The sequence below is a fragment of the Rhincodon typus genome, chromosome 4 (genome assembly GCF_021869965.1).
Source record: "Rhincodon typus isolate 14 chromosome 4, sRhiTyp1.1, whole genome shotgun sequence".
Taxonomy (NCBI): Eukaryota; Metazoa; Chordata; class Chondrichthyes; order Orectolobiformes; family Rhincodontidae; genus Rhincodon; species Rhincodon typus.
Genome location: NC_063335.1, coordinates 19,924,598 through 19,945,566, shown reverse-complemented (window position 1 = coordinate 19,945,566; position 20,969 = coordinate 19,924,598). Strand labels below are relative to the sequence as shown.

At 42.1% G+C, this 20,969-nt stretch overlaps 2 protein-coding genes across 3 annotated transcripts in view; one reads left to right on the top strand and one right to left on the bottom strand.

The window, feature by feature from the left end:
• zbtb10 (zinc finger and BTB domain containing 10) overlaps positions 1-20,257 on the bottom strand; it is a 73,488-nt gene extending 53,231 nt beyond the window's left edge. Inside the window, exon 1 of one of the 2 annotated variants that reach the window (XM_048595524.1) lies at positions 19,309-20,257. In XM_048595524.1, the coding sequence (XP_048451481.1) occupies positions 19,309-20,100 (792 nt within the window). In that variant the 5' untranslated portion in view covers positions 20,101-20,257. The remainder of the gene's footprint in view (positions 1-19,308) is intronic. The other variant, XM_020514638.2, reaches the window with a different exon arrangement.
• Positions 1-20,969, top strand: part of LOC125482918 (uncharacterized protein DDB_G0281497-like) — a 106,127-nt gene that overhangs the window by 81,934 nt on the left and 3,224 nt on the right. The window contains exons 2-3 of the mRNA XM_048595659.1: positions 19,507-19,827; positions 20,250-20,680. Coding sequence (XP_048451616.1) covers positions 19,507-19,827; positions 20,250-20,673 — 745 coding nt within the window. The 3' untranslated portion in view covers positions 20,674-20,680. The remainder of the gene's footprint in view (positions 1-19,506; positions 19,828-20,249; positions 20,681-20,969) is intronic.

Here is a 20,969-nt window from a genome sequence, read left to right as displayed (position 1 = left end):
ACAATTGTCTTACAATATATCAGTAAGGGTACTTCACAATAACTCACTGAACAAACAACCCAATATCTTTTCAGGTGGAACTACAAATCCCTCCCTCTTGGCAAAAGTAACTGATTCCTCATCTTCCTTCTAATCCTTCTACTGTTTATTTCAAATCCATTGGCCCTGCCTTTTTTTAAACCTCTTTGCTGAGATAAATACATTGTCCCTTTCTGCAATACCCAAGATTTTATGCACTTCAATTAAATCATATCTCAGCCCCTTCTAATCCAGGGAAAAGAACTGGAGACATTGGGGTGTGATGGATGGCAGTTGCAGGAAGATAGATAAATTGAAGATACAATCAGGCAAATGGGTGACCTCCAAGAAAGGTAGGAGAGATGAGGCAGGTAATGCAGGAGTCTCCTGTGGCTATTTCCATCTCAAACAAGTCTGCTGCTTTGGGAAATGTAGGGAGTGATGGACTCTCAGAGGAATGTAGCACTGACAGCCAGGTTTCTGATCCCAAGGCTGGCTCTAATATAATGAGGGGTATGCCACGTTCCAAGCAGTCGATTATGATAGGGAACTCTCCAGCCTGAGGTACAAACAGATGTTGCTGTGGCTGACAGCAAGACATCAGAATAGCAAGAAATTTTCTGAAGAAGGGTCTAGGCCCAAAATGTCAGCTTTCCTGCTCCTCTGATGCTGCTTGGCCTGCTGTGTTCATCCAGCTCTACACCTTGTTGTCTCATCAGAATAGTGTGTTGCCTCCCTGGTGCCAGGATCAATGCTATCTCGGAGAGGGTGCAAAATATTCTCAAAGGCGAGAGGGACCAGCAGGAGGCTGTGGTACACATTGGAACTAATGACACAGGAAGAGATAAGGACGAGATTCTGAGAAGAAAATATAGGAAGTTAGACAGGAATTTGGAGGTCTTCCAGGGTAGTAATATCTGTATTACTCCCAGTGCCAGGGGACAAGCTAGTGAGGGTAGGAATAGGAGGACAGAGCAGATGAAAGTGTGGCTGAGAAGCTGGTGCACGGGAGAAGGATTCACATTTTTGGAGACAGCAAGACAGCAGTCTGAGACTGATAAAGTTGGGAAAAGGAGTAAGTCAAACAGTCAGGGTAGACAGGAACAAAGTAGAAAATGAAGCAGGACTGATAAATTAAATTGCATTTATTTCAATCCAAGAGGCCTAACAGGCAAGGCAGATGAATTCAGGGCATGGTTGGGAACACGGGACTGGGATAGCAAAGCAATTACACAGACGTCACACAAGAATGGACAGACTGGCAGCTTAATGTTCCAGGGTACAGATGTGACAGAAAGCATAGAAATGGGAGCGAAAGAGATGAGGAAGTGGTGTTTTTGATTAAGGATAGTATTATTGCTCTCCTGAGGAAGGATAGTCCTGGGAATACATCCAGGGAAATTATTTAGGTGGAACTGAGAAATAAGAAAGGGATGATCACCTTACTGCAATTGTACTATAGACCTCCCAATAGTCAGCAGGAAATTGAGAAATAAATATGTAAGGAGGTCTCAGTTATCTGAGAGAATAATATGGTGGTTACAGTAGAGATTTTAATTTTCCCAAACATAGACTGGGACTGCCATAGTGTTAAGGGCTTGGATGGAGAGAAATTTGTTAAGTGTGTACAAGAAAATTTTCTGATTCAGTATATGGATGTACCTACTAGGGAAGGTGCAAAACTTGACCTACTCTTGGGAAATAAGACAGGGCAGGTGACAGAGGTGTCAGTGGCGGAGCACTTTGGGGCCAGCGACCATAATTCTATTAGTTTTAAAATAGGATTGAAAAGGATAAACCTGGCGTAAAAGTTAAAGTTTAAATTGGAGGAAGGCCAATTCTGACAGTATTAGGCAAGAGCTTTCAAAAGGTAGACAAACAGGAGGCTGAAGGAATTCAGCAAGCCTGGCAGCATCTGGAGGAAAGGAGAAGTCAACGTTTCAGGTATTACCCTTCCTCAGGAATGGATGTAGAGGTAGGGGGAGTTGAAAATAAGGGTGGGAGGGTAGCGGAATAGGTGATAGGTGGACACTGGTAGTTGGTACGGCCTGGTTGTTCGATGGGAGAAATGAAACCAGTTGACAGCTGGAAGGGAGGGGCAGTAGGTGGAATAGAAGGGAGGTGGTGAGGCTGGAAAGGGAGCTGGCGGATGGGCGAGAAGGTTACTTGAAATTAGAGAACTCAATGTTGAGTCCTCCAGGCTGTAGGGTGCCCAGGCGGAAAATAAGGTGTTGCTCCTCAAATTTGTATTCTGAATTGCTGTGACACTGGAGGAGGCCAAGGACGAACATGTCGGAGGGGGAGTTGAAATGGGCGATGACTAGAAACTTAGACTGGCCGTTATGGGCCAGGCGAAAATACTTGGTGAAATGGTCACCTAGTCTACATTTGGTCTTACTGACGTAGAGAAGAGCACATCGGGAGCACTGGATGCAGTACTCTAGGTTGGAGGAGATGCAGGTGAAGCTCCATCTCACCTGGAAGGACTGTTTAGGGGCCCCAGATGGAGGTGGTATACGGGCAGGTGTTGCATCTTTTACGGTTACAAGGGAAAATACCGTGGGGGCTGGAGTAGTTGGTGGGGAGTGTGGCGCAAACTAAGGAGTGGCGAAGGGAATGGTCCTTGTGGAAGGCAGAATGGGGTAGGGAGTGGAAGGTGTTCCGGGTGGTGGGGTCTGATTGGAACTGGCGGAAGTGTTTGAGGATGATACATTGGATGTGCAGGCTAGTAGGGTGGAAAGTGAGGACAAGGGGGACACTATTTTCATTATGTTTGGCAGAGTGGGGGGTAGTTTAGAGCTGTGGAGCGAGGAATGAAGGAGGCGCAGTGGAGGGCTGTCTGGATGACAGAGAGGGGAAAAAAATGTTGTTTGAAAAGGGTGGACATCCGGGATGCTTGGGAGAAGAATATCTCGTCAGAGCAGATGTGACTGAGACGGAGGAATCGGGAAAACGGAATGGAGTTTTTGCAGGATACAGGGTGGGAGGTGATGTAGTCTAGGTAGCTATACGAGTCGGAGGGTTTACAGTAAACGTCGGTCCATAAACTGTCACCAGAAATGGAAATGGAGAGGTCAAGAAAGGGGAGAGAGGTGTCTAAGATAAACCAAGTGAATTTGAGGGCAGGATGGAAGTTGTTAGTGAAGTCGATGAACTGCTCCAGTTCAGCCTGGATGCAGGATGCAGCCATCGATCTAACGGTGGAAGAGTTGGGGTACAGTACCGGTGTACATAGTGAAGAGGGACTGTTCGACATAACCGGCAAAGAGGCAGGCATAGCTGGAGCCCATGCGAGTGCCTGTGGCAACCCCACGGATTTGGACAAAGTGGGGAGAATTGAAAGAAATGTTATTGAGGGTGAGAACTAGTTCAGCCTCACCTCCGTCCAGGGCCCTAAACAGTCCTTCCAGAGCTTCATCTGCATCTCCTCCAACCTAGTCTACTGGATCGAGTGCTCCCAATGAGCTCTTCTCTACACAGGTGAGACCAAACGTAGACTTGGTGATCGTTTCAACAAGCATCTTCGCCTGGCCCATAATGGCCAGCCTAACCTCCAAGTCACTGCCTGTTTCAACTCCGCCCCCCATTCCCCCTCCGATACATCCATCCTCAGCCTCCTCCAGTGTCATAGCATTTCAGAATGCAAATTTGAGGAACAACACCTTATCTTCCACCTGGGCTCCCTACAGCCCAGAGGACTCAACACAGTTCTCCAGTTTCAAGTAACCTTCCCATCCATCCGCTGACTCCCTTTCCAGCCCCACCTCCTCCCTTCTCTTCCACATACTGACCCTCTCTTCCAGCTACCAACTGGTTTCATTCCTCCCACCAACCAACCATGTCGTACCTACTACTGATGTCCACCTATCACCACCATTCCAGTACCTCCCCTCGCACCCCCTTAATCTGCAGCTCCCCCTACCCCCACATCCAGTCCTGGAGAAGAGTAATACCCAAAACATTGACTTCTTCTTTCCTCCAGATGCCGCCTAGCTTGCTGTGTTCTTCCAGCCTTCTGTTTGTCTATTTTGGATTCCAGCATCTGCAGTATTTTTGTCTCGAACTTTCTGAAGTTGAGTGGAGGGCAGATTAATGCAGGTAAAGGAACGATTGGAAAATGGGAGCCTTCAAAAATGACATAATAGGAGTCCAGAGACAATATGTTCCTTTTAGGGTGAAGAGCAAAGCTGGTAGATGTCGGGAATGCTGGACAACTGGAGAAATTGAGTTTTGGTCAAAAAAAAGAACGAAGCATTATGTCAGGTATAGATAGCAGGGATCAAGTGAATCCTTAAAGGAGTATAAAGGCAGTAGGAGTATACTTAAGAGGGAGGTCAGGAGGGCAAAAATGGGACATGAGATAGCTTTGGCAAATAGGGCTAAGGAGAATCCAAAGGGATTCTACAGATATATCAAGGACAAAAGGGTAATTAGGGAGACAGTAGGGCCCCTTAAAGATCAGCAAAGCCACCTATCTGTGGAATGTCAGGAGCTGGAGGAGATACAAAATGATTATTTTGCATCAGTGTTTAGTGCAGACAAGGCAATGGAAGATAAAAAAAACGTGGGGATATAAATAGCAACATCTTGAAAAACATTCTTAGTACAGAGGTGGTGCTGAATGTCTTAAAAGGTGGGTAAATCCCCACGACCTGATCAGGTGTACCTTAGAACTCTGTGGGAAGCGAGGGAAGAGATTGCAGGGCCCCTTGCTGAGATGTTTGTATCATTGATAGCCACAAGTGTGGTGTTGGAAGACTGGAGATTGGCTAACATTGTGCCACTATTTTAAGAAAGATGGTAAGAAAAAGCCAGGGAAGTATAAACTGGTGAGCCTGACCTTGGCGATGGGCAATTTGTTGGAAGGAATCCTGAGGGACAGGGTTTGCATGTATTTGGAAAGGCAAGGACTGATTAGGGATAGTCAGCATAGCTTTGTGCTTGGGAAATCGTGATTGAGTTTTTTGAAGAAGTAACAAAGAGGATTGATGAGGGGAAAGCAGTGGACGTGATCTATATGGACTTCAGTAAGGCGTTCGACAAGGTTCATCAAAGAGACTGGTTAGCAAGGTTAGATCACACAGAATACATGGAGAACTAACTATTTGGATACAGAACAGGCTCGAAGGTAGAAGACAGAGGGTAATGGTGGAGGGTTGCTTTTCAGACTGGGGGCCTGTGACAAGCAGTGTGCTACAAGGATTGATGCTGGGTCCACTGATTTTGTCATTTATATTAAATGGTTTGGATGTGAACATAGGAGGTATGGTTAGTAAGTTTGCAGATGACACTAAAATTGGAGGTGTAGTGGACAGCAAAGGTGGTTACCTCAGAATACAACAGGATATTGATCAGATGGGCCAATGGCCTGAGGAGTGGCAGATGGATTTTAATTTAGATAAATGTGAGGCGCTGCATTTTGAACAGGCAAATCAGACCAGGACTTATACATTTAACGGTAAGGTCCTGGGGAGTATTGCTGAACAAAGAGTGCAGGGTTCATAGTTCTTTGAATGTGGAGTCACAAGTAGATACGATAGTAAAGAAGGCATTTGATACGCTGGCCTCTATTGGTCACTGCACTGAGTATAGGGGTTGGGAGTTCATGTTGCAGCCGTACAGGACACTGGTTCGACCACTTTTAGAGTATTGCGTGCAATCCTGGTCTCCCGCCTATAGGAAGGATGTTGTGAAACCAGAAAGCGTTCAGAAAGGATTTACGAGGATGTTGCCAGGGTTGGAGGGTTTGAGCTATAAGGAGAGGCTAAACAGGCCGGGGTTATTTTCACTAGAGTGTCGGAGATTGACAGTTGACCTTATAGAGTTTATAAAATCATGAGGGACATGTTTAGGGTAAATAGGCAAGGTCTTTTCCTCAGGTGAGTGAGTCCAAAACTCGAAGGCACAGGTTTAAGGTGAGAGGGTGAAGATATAAAAGGGACTCAAGGGCCAACTTTTTCCACGCAGAGGGTGGTGCATGTATGGAATGAGCTGCCAGAGGAACTGGTGGAGGCTGACACAATTACAACATTTAAAAAGGCATCCGGATGGGTATATGAATAAGAAGGGTTTAGAAGGATATGGGCCAAATGATGGCAAATGGGACTAGAGTTATATAGGATATCCACTCAGCATGGACGAGTTGGACCAAAGGGTCTGTTTCCATCCTGTATATCTCTATGACCCTATGACTTTGCAATCTTTCTTCATAGCCAGAAGTTTCTAGTTCTGGCAACATTCTCTTAAGTCTATTCTGTATCCTCTCCACTGTAAGCACAATTTTCCTGTAATGTGGCAGACAGAACTGTTGACAGCAGTCAAGCTGCGGTCTAGTGTTGTAGACAGTTCCAACATAATCCTCCTATTCTTGTATCCAATGCTTTGGCTAATAATGGAAAGCATGCCACTTGAGTTCCCACTCACCCTATTGGCTTCCTGTGCTGTCTTAACTGGATTAATCCTTGTTTCTTTTTTAAACTACAGTACAATGTTTGTAGTTCTCCAACTTTCTGGTACCAACTATTGTAGACAGGGAGGACTTAAATATCTTGATTCACTGTCAGTGCTGCAATTAAGGATCTGTGAACATGCACGCCAAGGTCCCTTTATTCCTCCATAGGACTTATTTCCTAACATTTAAGGTGCATTCTCTTGCCTTGTTGTACTCCAGAAATGCACTGGCTCATTTGAAATTAGATTGAAATTCACTTGCTATTTTTCTCTCAACTGATAAGAGCGTCTATAATCTTCTACCTACTAAAGCTTTCCGACTCACGGTCAACCCCATGGGCAATTTCTGTATCATCTGCAAACTTCTCCACCATACCTTTCTCTAAGTCATTAATATTAACACAATATACACAGGATCCAGTACTGAGCCCTACAGAACTGCTTTCCAGTTGGTCAAACACTGTCAACCATTACTTTTACGTTTCTGCTAATTGTAGATCCAATTTGTTTTGCTGGATCCCAGGGCTTTTATTTTGGTGAACAGCCTGTGAGACATATTGTTGAAAGTCTTGCCAAAATCAACAGACCCAATCCACCAAACTGCCCGCAACACCACCTTAAAAATTGAAATCAAGCTATTCAGATCTGACCTTCTAACAAATCCATGCTGACTTCCCTTGCCTTTCTAAATGTACCATTCCTCAAAATTAATTCAAATAACTTTGCCACAACTGAAGTTAGCTGGCTTATAACTTGATTAGCTGTTCTTCCCTTTTTAAACAACAGTATAACGTTTGCAGTTCTAACTTTCTGGTACCAACTACTGTAACCAGGGAGGACTGAAATAGTTTGATTCAATCTGCCTGTGTTTTCTCACATCGTCGGTTTATAACTGTGCTTTAGTTTCACTCTGATGCTTTCTGTACCTTTCTAGGTCTTCTGTATTATTATACTATCGGTTTCTGACATAACATTCACTTTGTGTTAACTCCATTTTTGGGTCCAGTTAACTCAAATGATGCAATGGTTAGTTTGTGGTTCAAAATAACACCAAGAGTGAGGAGAAGTGGATGTGGCCAGTCTTGACGAAATGCAGCTGAGAGCAGAAGGTAACAGCAAACCAACACTAAAAACAGCCTGGGTGAAGCACCAGTCTAAAATGACCCAAGATCCTGCCTTCAGACAGAGTACAGATGATGATGAGGGTGATGACTCTCTATGTATTCTAACATTCCAGAAGGTTCTTTAAAGGCTATCCCCGTAGGTCCCGTTCTTGAGTTTGTTCGCAAGTGGATTTGTACACAAGTTGGAACACAATATTTAAAATAACTGTTCACAAGTACGAAGAAACGTTCGTATGTCAGATCTTGAAAATTAATACTAATATACCCCTGTATGGAATGGCATTCCTAAGTAGGACATTCTTAAGTCGGGGGTCCCCTGTATTTGATTATTCCACCTTTTTTTTTCCAGGAACTTTTACCCTGAATCACTTGAATTTTGCCCACTTCTCTGACAGTGTTGTGTCTTAAAGTAGTTGTTTTCAGTCACTTTTACCAAGTCACTTCTCAGCCTAATAAAACCAACTTGTCCTCATGCAATCAAAAACCTTAACTTTCTCTTTTTCAATAAGCATACGAAATTTAACTGAATGATGTTCACACTTTCCACTTGCTCAATTTCATCCCCTAAAACTAAACCTAGAACTGACCACTTGCCAACCCCCCCACCCACACTCAATCCTTGCTGGGCCTGCCACATAACAGCTACAATTTTTTCAACACCCTAAAAATAAACCATTGGACTCATCAAATGATAGACTTCTTTTCCAGTAGCTTATTCCAGAAGTTTCAAAGATCCGAAACAGGAACTTCTTGCCTGTTATTATCCGCCTCGGAGGTAATGAAAAAATACATTAAAAAGTATTACTTGCTTTGGTCACGCTACCCAAATCAAATCCAAGCCAGCATTACTGCTGGATACATTTAACATATCATTACCTATATACTATAGGAAAACTGTACTTAACCAATCAGCTTTCATCTTTAGTGATGTGCTTTTTAATTCATCAACTTATATTACTTCCCGCTCATGCCACAAATATGCAACCACTAATAACTCACCTGACAGTGACATAGTTTAAACCAAAACAAAGACTATCACCACTGGTTTATTTCACTAATCCAGAAGGCAAACTTTTCCACAATACCTTCAATAGTTTACAGAATTGTTTTTACTTTATTCATTCATGGGATGAGGGCATCGCTGACTAGGCAGCATTTATTGCCCAGAAGGCAATTAAGATCAACCACATTGATATGGGTCTGGAGTCACATGTAGTCCAGACCAGGTAAGGATGGCACTTTTCTTCCCTAAAGGACATTAGTCAACCAGATGGGTTTTTCCTTCAAATCAACAACGGATTCACGGTCATCACTACATTCTTAATTATTTATTAAATCCAAATTCCACCATCTGCCGTGGCGGGATTCAAACCCGGGTTCCCAGAACATTATCCGGGTCTCTGGATTATTAGTCCAGCGATAATATCACTAGACCATCACCTCCCCAATAGTCCTAGAGCTAATATTTTGATAGTGTGCTAGACTTAGTAGACTACTCTTTGGGTTGGTGCTGTACAACTGGAAAATCAGTGGAAGCCAAAGGATAGCGTATCAAAGAAGTCGTTTAAAGAAACCTTCGCTAAATTTCATTTATCTTGAGTTAGAGGAAACGTGCATGTCTGACTGCACTGTCCTGGGTAATTTTAAATCAATTTGGGCAAACATGCTGCAACATATCTCTCGAGTAAGTGAGGACCGAACTCAGAACTTCTGGGTCGGGGTCTGGACACTACCACTGCATCACAAGAGCCCTCCAAAGCTGGCTTGTTCTCGTTCAGATGTTTCATCACCATGCTAGGTGACATCATCAGTGGAGCCTCCGATGAATTTATACTGTCTGGTCCGTTATGGTGAGTATAAATTCCAAGCGGAGTAGAATAACATCGCTTCATCGGAGGCTCCACTGATGAGGTCACCTAGCATAGTGATGAAACATCTGAACGAGAACATGCCAGCTTGGCAAGCAAGTCAACAACCTCACCCACAACCCAAGCTACAGATCTTTGCCAAAACTTTAAGCCCTCCAAACTCCATCAACTCAAATCAAACTGATGCTTCTTTATAAACAATCAATTAAGTCATGATTAAGCTAATGACTAAACTCAAAAGTCAACCCAATTTGTGACCACTGTGAGATAGGATGGGACATTTTCACTGGAACATTGAAGGTTGAGGGGCGACCTATTCGAGGTTTATAAAATGAGGGTCATAGATTAGGTGAATAACAAAGTTCTTTTCCCTAGTGTAGGGGAGTTTAAAACTAGAGGGCATATTTTTAAAGTGAGAGGAGAAAGATTTAGAAGGGACCTGAGGGGTAACTTTTTGTGTGTGGAATGAACCTATTAGATGAAGTGGTGGATGCAGTACCATTACAACGTTAAAAGAAATTTTTTACGGGTTACATGAACACGGAAGCTTTAGGGGGACATGGGCCAAATGCAGGAAAGTGGGACTAAGTTAGTTTGAGAAACTTGGTCAACATGGACAAGTTGGACGAAAGGGTCTGTCCCGTGCTGTATGACTCTGAGTGCCTGCTTCTGTTTCTTGGCCACACAGAACAGTCAGAATTAAACTTGCAGATAATCTCAATACATTCTTTACTCTCTGTGACTTAAGACATATAAAAACACAAAAAAAGTAAATCAGAAGATCTGTGCCACCATGCTACACTGGTCTTCAACCTTAACACCACTTTCCTACCTTCATCCATGTCTCTTGATTCTCAAATACAAAGATGTTGACCATGAGCATATTCAACAATGGAGAATTCACAACCCATGCAACTGAGGATTCCAAAGATTCAGAATGCTTTGAGTTAAGATATTTATCTTCAATCCTGAATGACTGCTTCTTAATCTTGAGGCTGTGATTGTATCCAAGATTCCCCATCCTATAGATAACAACTTCTCAAAGCTTGATCAGGCAAGATGCTTCAGAAACGTCTGTTTCAATGGGATCACCAGTTTAAGTTTCACGGAATACAGGTCGACTTTGCTTAGCCTCCTATCAAATGACAATAGGAGCCAACCTAGCAAACGTTCAGTGTACTAACTTCCAAGTGCATTCTTTATTAGTGAGAGACCAAAACCATTAGTATTGTGCAAGATTGAAGTTTCACTCAAAAAAATCTAATACACATGTTTACATATACATCACTGAAATTTATTGGTACATATAGAAAGGTACGGATAATATTATCTGGTGCTGTAAAGTGTTTACCTCAAATTTCTGTCATGACTTACAGATGTCTGACTTACGAACGCGAAATCATACAGGGGTCTAATTTTAAAGGTTCCAACAGAAGAACATTTCCTGTACTTACGAACAGCTATTTTATGTTATGCTGCATTCTGTTGCAACTTGCATATAGACTCAAGAATGGAAACCATTCGCAACCATCTTTCCTTTGAAGAATCCCTCTCAACTATCTTTCTGATTTGTACTAGTTTGGATTAAATTGCATCAAGTGTTTTGATTCAGTTATCATTCTGAAATTTCCAATAATGTGATTCCAGACATCTACTTCATATTAATAGCCTAATACTGACCTTACCAACATTTTAAACACCTATTTTCTCCTCTTCATGGAGACCACGGCCAAACTAAGTCAACTTAACCCAAATACAAAAATTTCATTTTTCAATGAATTTAAATGTATAAGCAGTGACATTACATTTGAATACCTAGCTTGTTTTTAATTGAGTACATGGGAGGCAAAGCCCTCAAATATTTGAATTAAGAATGGCAGATGCCACCAGTTTCCTCAACACAACCACTATAACTGCTGCCTCACGGCAGGGATTCAGGTTTGATTCTGGCCTCGGGTGACTGTCTGTGTGGAGTTACACGTTCTCCCCATGTCTGCGTGGGTTCCTGTCAGGTGATCAGGTTTCCTCCCACAGTCCAAAGATGGGCAAGTTAGGTGGATTGGCCATGCTAAATTACGCATAGCATTCAGGAATGTGAAGGTTAGGTGCATTAGCCATGGCAAATGCAGGGTTACAGGGACAGGGCGGGACGCGAGTCGGGGTAGTATGCTCTTCAGACAGTCAGTGCTGACTTGTTGGGCCAGATGGCCTGTTTCCACATTGTAGGGATTCTATGAACACAATAAGGCATCAACAGGTGACGATCACAGCTATCAGAAATTTTCACCTGCATTTTGATCATCTCACCAACATTTCCAACTACTCAAATTCTTAAATCATTTAATGATGCACTGTAAAATTTGGCCACTAATTTCTAAGTTAAAACAAAACTATAAAATATTGTACCATAACTGCTGCAAGTCCAGGTCTCAAAAATTTTGAGCAAAACATGCAAGTATACATATTAAAAACTTAAATTACATGTCTTCTGTATTCTTGAGGTCAAAGGATTCTCCCACTTACTTCCTCCAGTACCATCCCAATTTTCCTTGCAAGTAATTCTCAGTCATACCTAAATGAGACCTGCCTTCATATTATATGTTTAATGTAACAGCATTAAGTGGATATGCGGCTTTAAATAATAAGGTCACCGCTGAAGTGCCTACTCATAATAACAAGTAATACAAACTATCCATTTGCCTATTTCTTTTCAGACCAAGAACAGAACACAATAGCAAGAGAACCATCCTAGTTTAACTACTTAAAGACTGGCTAGATCCAAATCACCTCATCCAACAGCTCATGATGAGGCCATTAGTTTTAACATTAACAAATTTCCAACATACTACTGCACACTACTTAGTATATTTTATTGAGTTGAAATATTACATTAGCTGTAGGAAATGATTTTTAATTTTTATAGACTTACAGCTCAGGCTCAGAACAAAGTGTTTAGTGGAAACAATGAGAAATGTGACTAATATTGCTCAAATTAAGAGTGGACAGTAGTGTCATTAACAATGGTTCAAGCACAGAGGTCTTACATCAATCACATACTTCATAGCTGTACAAGTATCTTTGTCTTTCAATCAATGAGAATATTTGCATGCATGAGAAAGTCTGGCTGGAACAATAATCTGACAATTAATACCTTAAAAATCCAAGGAAGCATTGCTTAGTTTCTTAAAGAGTGCACTTTTTCTCAGGAGAGCAAGATTTTAGACTATTTGCTTCCAGACCATCTAACATTTCTTGCTGAGCTGATTTTGACGTTGGCCTAATCCTACATTAATCAGGCTGGTTAACCCTATATCTATCATTGGGAAAATGTTGGAAACCATTACTAAGAAGGTAACAGCAGGACATGGAGAATATCAAACTACAAGCAAGTAGAGTCAACATGCTTTTGTGAAAGAGCATTATAGGTCTTTGAAGATGTAACAAGGGGGGTAGACAAAAGAGAACCATTAAATTTGATGCACTTGAATTGGATGAAGGGAGCAACTGTATTGTAGCCAAATCTGTTAATGATGTGAAAATAGGGAGGACAGCAAGTTGTGATTAGGAGTCAAAAAGTTTGATATGGATAGGCTAAGTCAGTGGGCAAAAATCTGCCTGAAGTATAATGTAGGAAAAACATAAGGTTGTTCACTTCAGTAGTAAAACTGGAAAATGGAAAGATGGACTGCAGGATTCTGCAGTACAGAGGCATCTAGGTGACCTCATTATGAATCTAAAACGTAGTTACGAAGACAAATAAAATTCTGGTCTTATAGCAAGGAGGTAGAGTACATATAGAGTACAATCATTGTACAGGACATTGATGGGACCACACAATACTGCAAGCAGTTTAGGCCTCTAGTGAAAGAAGCATACAGTATGCTCAGAAAAGGTTCTCTACTAATCAAAGAACCATGCCAGTTTAATGACTTACAGACTGGCTGATCCAAATTGCCTCATGGGGATGTTGTGTAGTTTTAATATGAATAAACTTTCCAACTGTGTATTCATATTCATACTGCATGCTGCTCAGCACATTAAATGGAATTGAAATATTTAAATCAGCTGTCAGAGACAATTTTTAAGGAGGGAAGGTTCAGCCTTTATTTACTGAAACATGTGAGGGTGAGGTATTGATAGGATAGATGCAATGGGATGTCTTCATTCAAGGGGGCATCTAGAATTAGGGGAATTGCTTCACAATAAAAGGGGTCTCCACTTAAGAGAAAGATTAGGAACAATTTATTCCCTCAGAGGGTTGTTTATCTTTGGAACTCCCCATCCCAGACAGCACTGAAGACTGGGTCACAAATTTTTAATGTAAAAGTGAGTCAAATGATATGTAACTAAGCAAGAAAACGAATGAAGGCCAGAATCAGATCAACCATCATCTTAATCAATGGCAGAACAAGCTCAAGTGGCCAAATGCCTACCAGTGCACATATTTTGTGTGTTACATTCAACAAAACAGACAGCAAATCTGCATCCTTATGTTTTGTTCTGCTGCAGTGTTTGTGTTAAAGCAAATTATCTGTTACATTAGGTGCTTACAAGAAATAGAGCTGCTCAAAATCTGATTAAATGTTAGCTTGGCGCCCAACTTTGCTCAAGTCAGATCGAAGAAAGAGAAGTATTTTCTTTAAAAGACCAACTGACCTGATTCTTTAAAGAACTAAGTTGTAGTTGCAGCAATCTGAAATCTCACTTTTGACACAGCAGACTCATGACACAATAGAGCACACTTGTAGAATTCATGCAAAATGGCTTTGGAGACACAGCACTTGCCTCCCAAGCTGCATATCTCAATGTGGGTCATGTGATATGGAGTTTGACCAGTTCTCTCAAGGTCAGGAATCAAACACAGGACTGCTCTCATTATTCAGCTCAGTCAGAAACATATTACTGTACTGATTTTTAACTACAATCAATGGGGAACTGAAACCTAATTGAGGATGAGTAGTTAGTCTATGCCTAGAACCAGAAATACAGCAAATACGAATGACCTGACAAGAAAGCCCACCATAGTACAGCAAATTTGTATTAGAGACCAAACATTACTGAATACTAAAAGATGTGTCCAGAAGAACCTGCACTGGAGTTTTAATATCCAATATAAACAATGAAAATACTGAAGTCCAAAATTTGTGACTTTGAGACTTAATATGAAACGATCCATTTGACGCATAGAATTATTAGAAATCAGTTTATTCACAAAATTAGTTGAGAATATTTGTGCAGGTGTTACGTGCTTGCAAATCTTAATTCCCTCCACAGTACGGTACCTTCTGCCTTTCAGTCAACATGTCTCCTGTACCTAATTGTGTCAGCTCATGTTCTAATACTGTTGTGCTTCATTAGTCCTAGCTCAAAAAATTTATTACCATAAAGTTAGCAGTTCCAATTCACATAATCAGATACAGATGTAATCCAGATCACTCAATGAATATTCCAATACGTGGACTAGGGATAACAATTTATTCAATGAGTAAAACCCAAAGCTCCATAAAAGATTGTAACGCATTACTAGATCTATACGAGCTGTCTAAGTAAACAATTTTGGATAATTTCAGATCTCAGCTGAAAACTGCAAATTTAAGGCAATAATCATTCCCTCAAACTTTATAAGATCTAGCAGGAACTTGGAATAAGAAAGCAAGAGAAAATTTGAGCACTCTGCATACAATTAAAACACATCTGAGCTAAATTTAGCTCTCACAATTCCTGTTGGACAGCTATCTTATGAGCTGAATGCACTTATCTAACCGATTCTCTTTCATTTCTATGTCTAGTAAAATGCTAAAACGCGAATTTAACTTCTCAGCTATTTCAAAGGGAATCTTGAAATATCACTTTTAATCTAACTGACTCAGACAAACACATCGATTGCCTGTGTAGTCTTCCTCAAACTGAGCCAGTTATCACTTTATAAACTTGTGTCCATCATACTAACAGCAAAAGCAGATTATCTAAAGCCTTTACTTACTTCTTATCTATCAACAATAAGTAAGAAAAGGTACATGCAGGACAAACATGAAAATAACAAACTAGCATAATACCATTTTAGGATATTATTAATTCTTAAAACTCATTAAAAATAATACAACTAACATTGAAAATTTGCCTTGATAAATTTGAGGTATCACCCAAGAATACAACAGTGAAATCTTGCACAGGGAACTTCCTCAATATTATGAGATCAAACATCAAAGATCCCAGAAAGTATCACTTAGTGATGTTTTTAAAGGGGCGATATTTAATATAAACACTTTCCATTAACACAACTACAATAAAATCTCCTAAAAGAAACTTAGCTTTGACAACAGAAAATTGAGTGGTTAAATCTAGCCAAGGCAGTTCTGTTTAGAATAGGCATTTAGGAAAATAATAATTTTAATAACTTTAAGAAAAATAATCTTGTTGTACAAAAACTCTACTGGGAAACCAATGGATCCCAAATGCAAAACAAAAATCTCGCACTCTGAAAGCTTGTTAAACACTTCTCTAGGGAATATAGCTTCCTTTAAAAACACTGCCAGACAACTTCAAAAAAAATGCTGTAGTGGCCAATCAAGATGGTGCATATACATGCTTACATTGAAACAAAACAACATTGAAAACAAGTTGGTCCATGGATTTTTCTAGTTTATTTGACCAGTTCTACTTTGAAGGGTCAAAGTCTTCAGGAATATTTCACGACCTCCTTATTAAAATATCTGACCTGTCAAGTCAATTTAACTTTAAAATCCCCGAAATTTGTTAACAATAAAGGGATACTTCCTATAGGCACATGGTGTAAACATTAAACCTGCACTATTTCATCAAAGCAAGCAAAATAAGTTCGATTTATTCAGAAAATTGCTGTACATTGATTCTTTTTGGCAGATGACAATGAGAAACTGCATGACAACAATCTTCAAATGCACTGAAATGTTATACAAGAACCTACAATGCAATCTTGGGGTTCAAGTCAAAATAGTAAACCCCTACAGTTTTGCAAGAAGTCACTTACATTCTCAGGATCTCTTAATTCTCTAACAGACAGAAACATATAAAAGAGCAGGGTAGGCCATTTTACCCTTTAAACCTGCTCCACCAATCAACTTGATCATGGCTGATCATCCTACTCAGCACCCTGTTCCCAATTTCTCCCCATACCCTTTAGCCCTAAAAATTATATCTAACTTCTTGAAAACATTCAATATTTTCGCCTCAACCACTTTCCTTGGCAGAGAATTCCACAGGTTCAACATACTCCGGGTGAAGAAACTTTCTCCTTGTCTCATGCTAAATGGCCTATCCCCATCTTTAAACTATGACCCCTGATTGTGGATTCCCCGAGATTGGGGACATTCTTTCTGCATTTAAACTGTCCAGTCCAGTTTGAATTTGACAGGTTTCCCCCATTCTTCTGATCTCTAGTCAAGGTAGTCGTAAAAAAAATCCAGTTTCCCTTCATACGTAAGACCATCTATCTCAGCAATCAATATGGTAAATCTTTGTTGCACCCTGTTTATAGCCAGAACATCCTCCCTCAAATAAACAGACCAGAACTGCACACAGATGTGGTCTCAACAAGATCTTATACAATTGCAGTAATCTGCTCCTGTACTCATTCTTTTGCTATGAAGTATGTTGACTTCTTCACCGTCTACTACACCGGCATGCTTTCTTTCAGTGACTGGTGTACAAGACACCCACATCTTTTTGCACCTCCCCTTCCAATCTATCAGCATTCAAATAATAATCCTGCCTTTCTGTTTTTGCAGCCAAAGCAGATAACTTCACATTTACCCAGACTATACCTCATCTACCATGTATTTGCCCACTCACTCAACACATCCAAATCACATTGAAGCATCTCTGTATTCTTGTCACAATTCAGCTTTATGTTGCCTGCAAACTTGGAGATATTGCATTGAGTTCTCTCATCTAAATCCATTAATATGTAGTGAATAGGTGGGGTCCTAATACTGACCCCTACGTCACTGCTCCCCACGAGTCACTGCTTACCACTTAGAATCTTAACATCTGAACTGTTATTCGATATACATCATGCTACTCCATATTCATCGCAATGTATGTCATCTTTAAATAGTCATCTACTTCACCAGTACATCTAATAAATACTATCCTTTTAAACTCTATCCAGACTACATTTTCAGCTGTAGTGCTACAAAAACAAACATGCATTGGAAGAAAACTGAAGCAACTGATCAAGGAATAAGACTTTCAGATAATCTAAGTAAATGAGTGACAGTGGGCTCATCTGGGACAGATGCAATTACAGTAATTTGAGACAGTCAGTTCTTCTAGACTGGTACAATACCTTTCACAAGGCAGCTGTGCCTTTTCAAATTACCCTCTCCATAATGCTGTCTTTGGGAGTTGTGAAAAAAAAGGCATGTCGCAGCAAGAAACATGTTATAAAGAGGGTTTTATACAATTTGATGACTAGTATTAAAGATCCAGTAAGAACGTTCCATCTTTTTTTCAAAACTGGTCCAGTTATCAATGGCTGCATGTATAATTTTTCTCTAACATAGTTTGAGCCCCGTGACACAATGAGCCATCAATACTACTGACAAACCTATGTTTGAACAGACTTGGTGTTATTCAAAAAGATAACACTGTTCGAACTGCTTCAAATCAGTTCTTGAATTCAATCAAATACAGTCCAATTTATGTACCACAATGAATAGATTATAGCCAACTAACATCTGAAAATTGCAATTTTAAAGTCTTCTAGATATTAACTGGTACAGAATTTTCATGTCTCTATTACAGAGTTCAAATGCAGAATGAAACCATTAGTCATTGTCATATTTGCAAATTTTATCAGATAATTTGTAGCTCTTGAGAATGTACTCCAAGAAGACACCAGGGTCTGATTGCTTCCTGATCAAAACATTATGAGTAGAGGCTCATGTCACTAACGATCACATTTGATAAGTTTAATTTAGAACCTACAAAGAGCAGAACCAATCTGTTATGAACTTTTACTACCCTGAAGATTAAAATGGATTAGTTACATACTGAACCAAATTGTCATGCCAGTCATGTTGTCCCACTTTTCAAAACGGCATTTTGCAAAATCCTTATGAAGGCTTTACAGTTGACATACTAAATAGTGTACTGTCTCTACACAGCCTGCCCAGCTTGCTACATGTAAGCATTTTCAGTTTTTGTTCGTTTCCAGCATCTACATTTTCTTTATTTTTCCAAATTCTATTTTAATATATACCTTAACAGTTTTAAGTATACATTATACAGCAATACAATCGCTCAAAATTCTAGAATGCTTCCTTGTAATTCAAAAAAGTGGACTGAATTTTTGTTTACCAAGCTGAAAAATACTGTTGATCAACGCATGGCAAAATAAAATTCTCAAACCAGATGGCATCCGACTGTGCGGGGGCAACAAAACTTAGAAAAAAGTTGCCACTCACAAAGAAACTTTTTTTTGTTGCGTGCATTTCTCGCCCGTTTCCAAATACAGCGTGCATTGGTCGGTAATGTGATCTCTCGCCGTGTTGTGTTCCGAGCCATGGGCATAGTGCCATGTAAACAGGGTACAAGATCAAATTCCGTTCAAATCAATAGATCCAAACTGAATTCAATCTGTTGTGTACATGGATTAAGGAGTTTGGGGGATGGGACTGGGCGAGAGGGAAAGAAAATTCTAAACCCTAACGTCAATATTAACTTCGAATAACCTGGAGAGCCATCAGCGCTCTCAGTCTGAAGTAAATGGAGTCACTGCAATCCGAATGAACGCAGAATCAGCAATGGCTACTTAACACCCTCCCCCACTTCGAGAGGAAGCGTTTTGCAGTATGATTTATACTCACACTCACCTCCATGCAGGCCGCGGCGGACGGGTCATTCTGCCGGTGCTCAGTGTAAAGGTGATGCCGCAGCAGCGTGGTTCGCCTGTAATTGCGGCTTCCTTTCACGAACTTGTTGCGGTTATTGTTGCTCCCCACCCCGCTGTTGGCCCGCAGGCACCAGGAGCAGTACATAAGGCCCGTCTCCTGCTCGTACTGAAGCCACGGGAACTCCTGCAGCCACGACCTCTGGAAAGTGCGCTGCTGGGGCAGCAGGAAGGACTGGGGCCGGCCGAGTAGGGTCAGCCCGAATCCTCTCCGGCTGCAGCCACCGCCGTTTCCCTCCTCGTCCTCCTGGCCCACAGCGCCTCCAGCTCCTTCACCGGGCGTCGCGGCTCGCTCCTTGCTGCCGGGCCCGTCCATCCCTTCCAGCTCCCCGTCCGGCGGTGGCGGCGGGGGCTCCTCCTCCTCCTCTTCCTCGGACTCGTTGCTGCTGATTGAGCCGCCGTCGACCACCCGCACCGAGGAGACCTCTTGCTCCGGGTACTCGTCGTCCACCACCACCGTCTCGACCCAGTCCTCCTCGGCGGGGGGCGCAGCCGGGGGGGCCTCGGCCTGGGCGCCGTCCAACGCGGGGAGGGCAGCCGATTTGGTCGGACTAACGGACGGGAAGGCCCCGTTCGAGGCCTCGCTGCTACTGCTGCCGCCGCCGTTGTTTTGGTGGTGGTGGTGGAGAGGCCCGAGCTCGGGGTCAATCCTGACGACGGAGGCTCCGGTGCGGAAAGCCAGCGATCGCCTGTTCCTCTCGCCGGACATGGTGGATCAGGGAGGGGACGGGAGGGGTCGCTGATCCGAGCGTTGGCCGGAGGGGAGGGAAGGAGTGGAGGAGGAGGAGGAGGGGGGTGGTGGAAGAGGAGGTTGCCTTTCCCGCGATAACCTCTTTTTATTTCCACTCCCCCAACCAGAGCCTCAATCTCCTCCTCCAAACTCCGGAGAGGTCGGATGAATTACGGACGGTATAAAGTTGCGAGCGGACAGGCCTTGTCCGGGAAGGTGCCAAACGGCGGCTTCTTTTACACCCCCACCTCCTCCAGATGTTGTTTTGTTCGGGGGTCCTACCCCCCCACCACCATCAACAACAACAACAACAACAACAACAACAACCACAACCGCCGCCACTTCCTCCTCGTGCACGGTCCAGGCTCCAGCCGCTCGCGCTCCGCCAGCGCCAGCGGCTTCGAGTCCGCGAGACACGCAGCGGACGCCAACGGGCAAAGCTCCCAGAGTGCACCGCGCGCCGCCACCACCGTCTCCATCCTTCAGGGCCGGGCTCCGCTTCCAGGTCAAGCAGCCAATCACTGGGGGTCAGCGCCGTTCATTTCGATGTAGATGGCAGGTAGGTAAATCTCTTTTTCTCTCTCTACCTATCTACATCAATCCCTCATCTCTCTTAGCCTGTAAATATAATATTGTATGTGTAAGAAAGGTCATTGGTGTTTTTTTTATTTTGACTCTTGCCCACCAAACTCCAATGTCTTGTCTCCTTGATCTGCGACTGGGGAACAGAACTGTGTCTGTGACAATGTACACACAAAGATATTTTTATAATCAAGTATCATTCCTCTTTTGAAATGCGGAAAAAGTTGACTCCCACATTGCGATTTCTCGTGATGGTACGGCTCAGC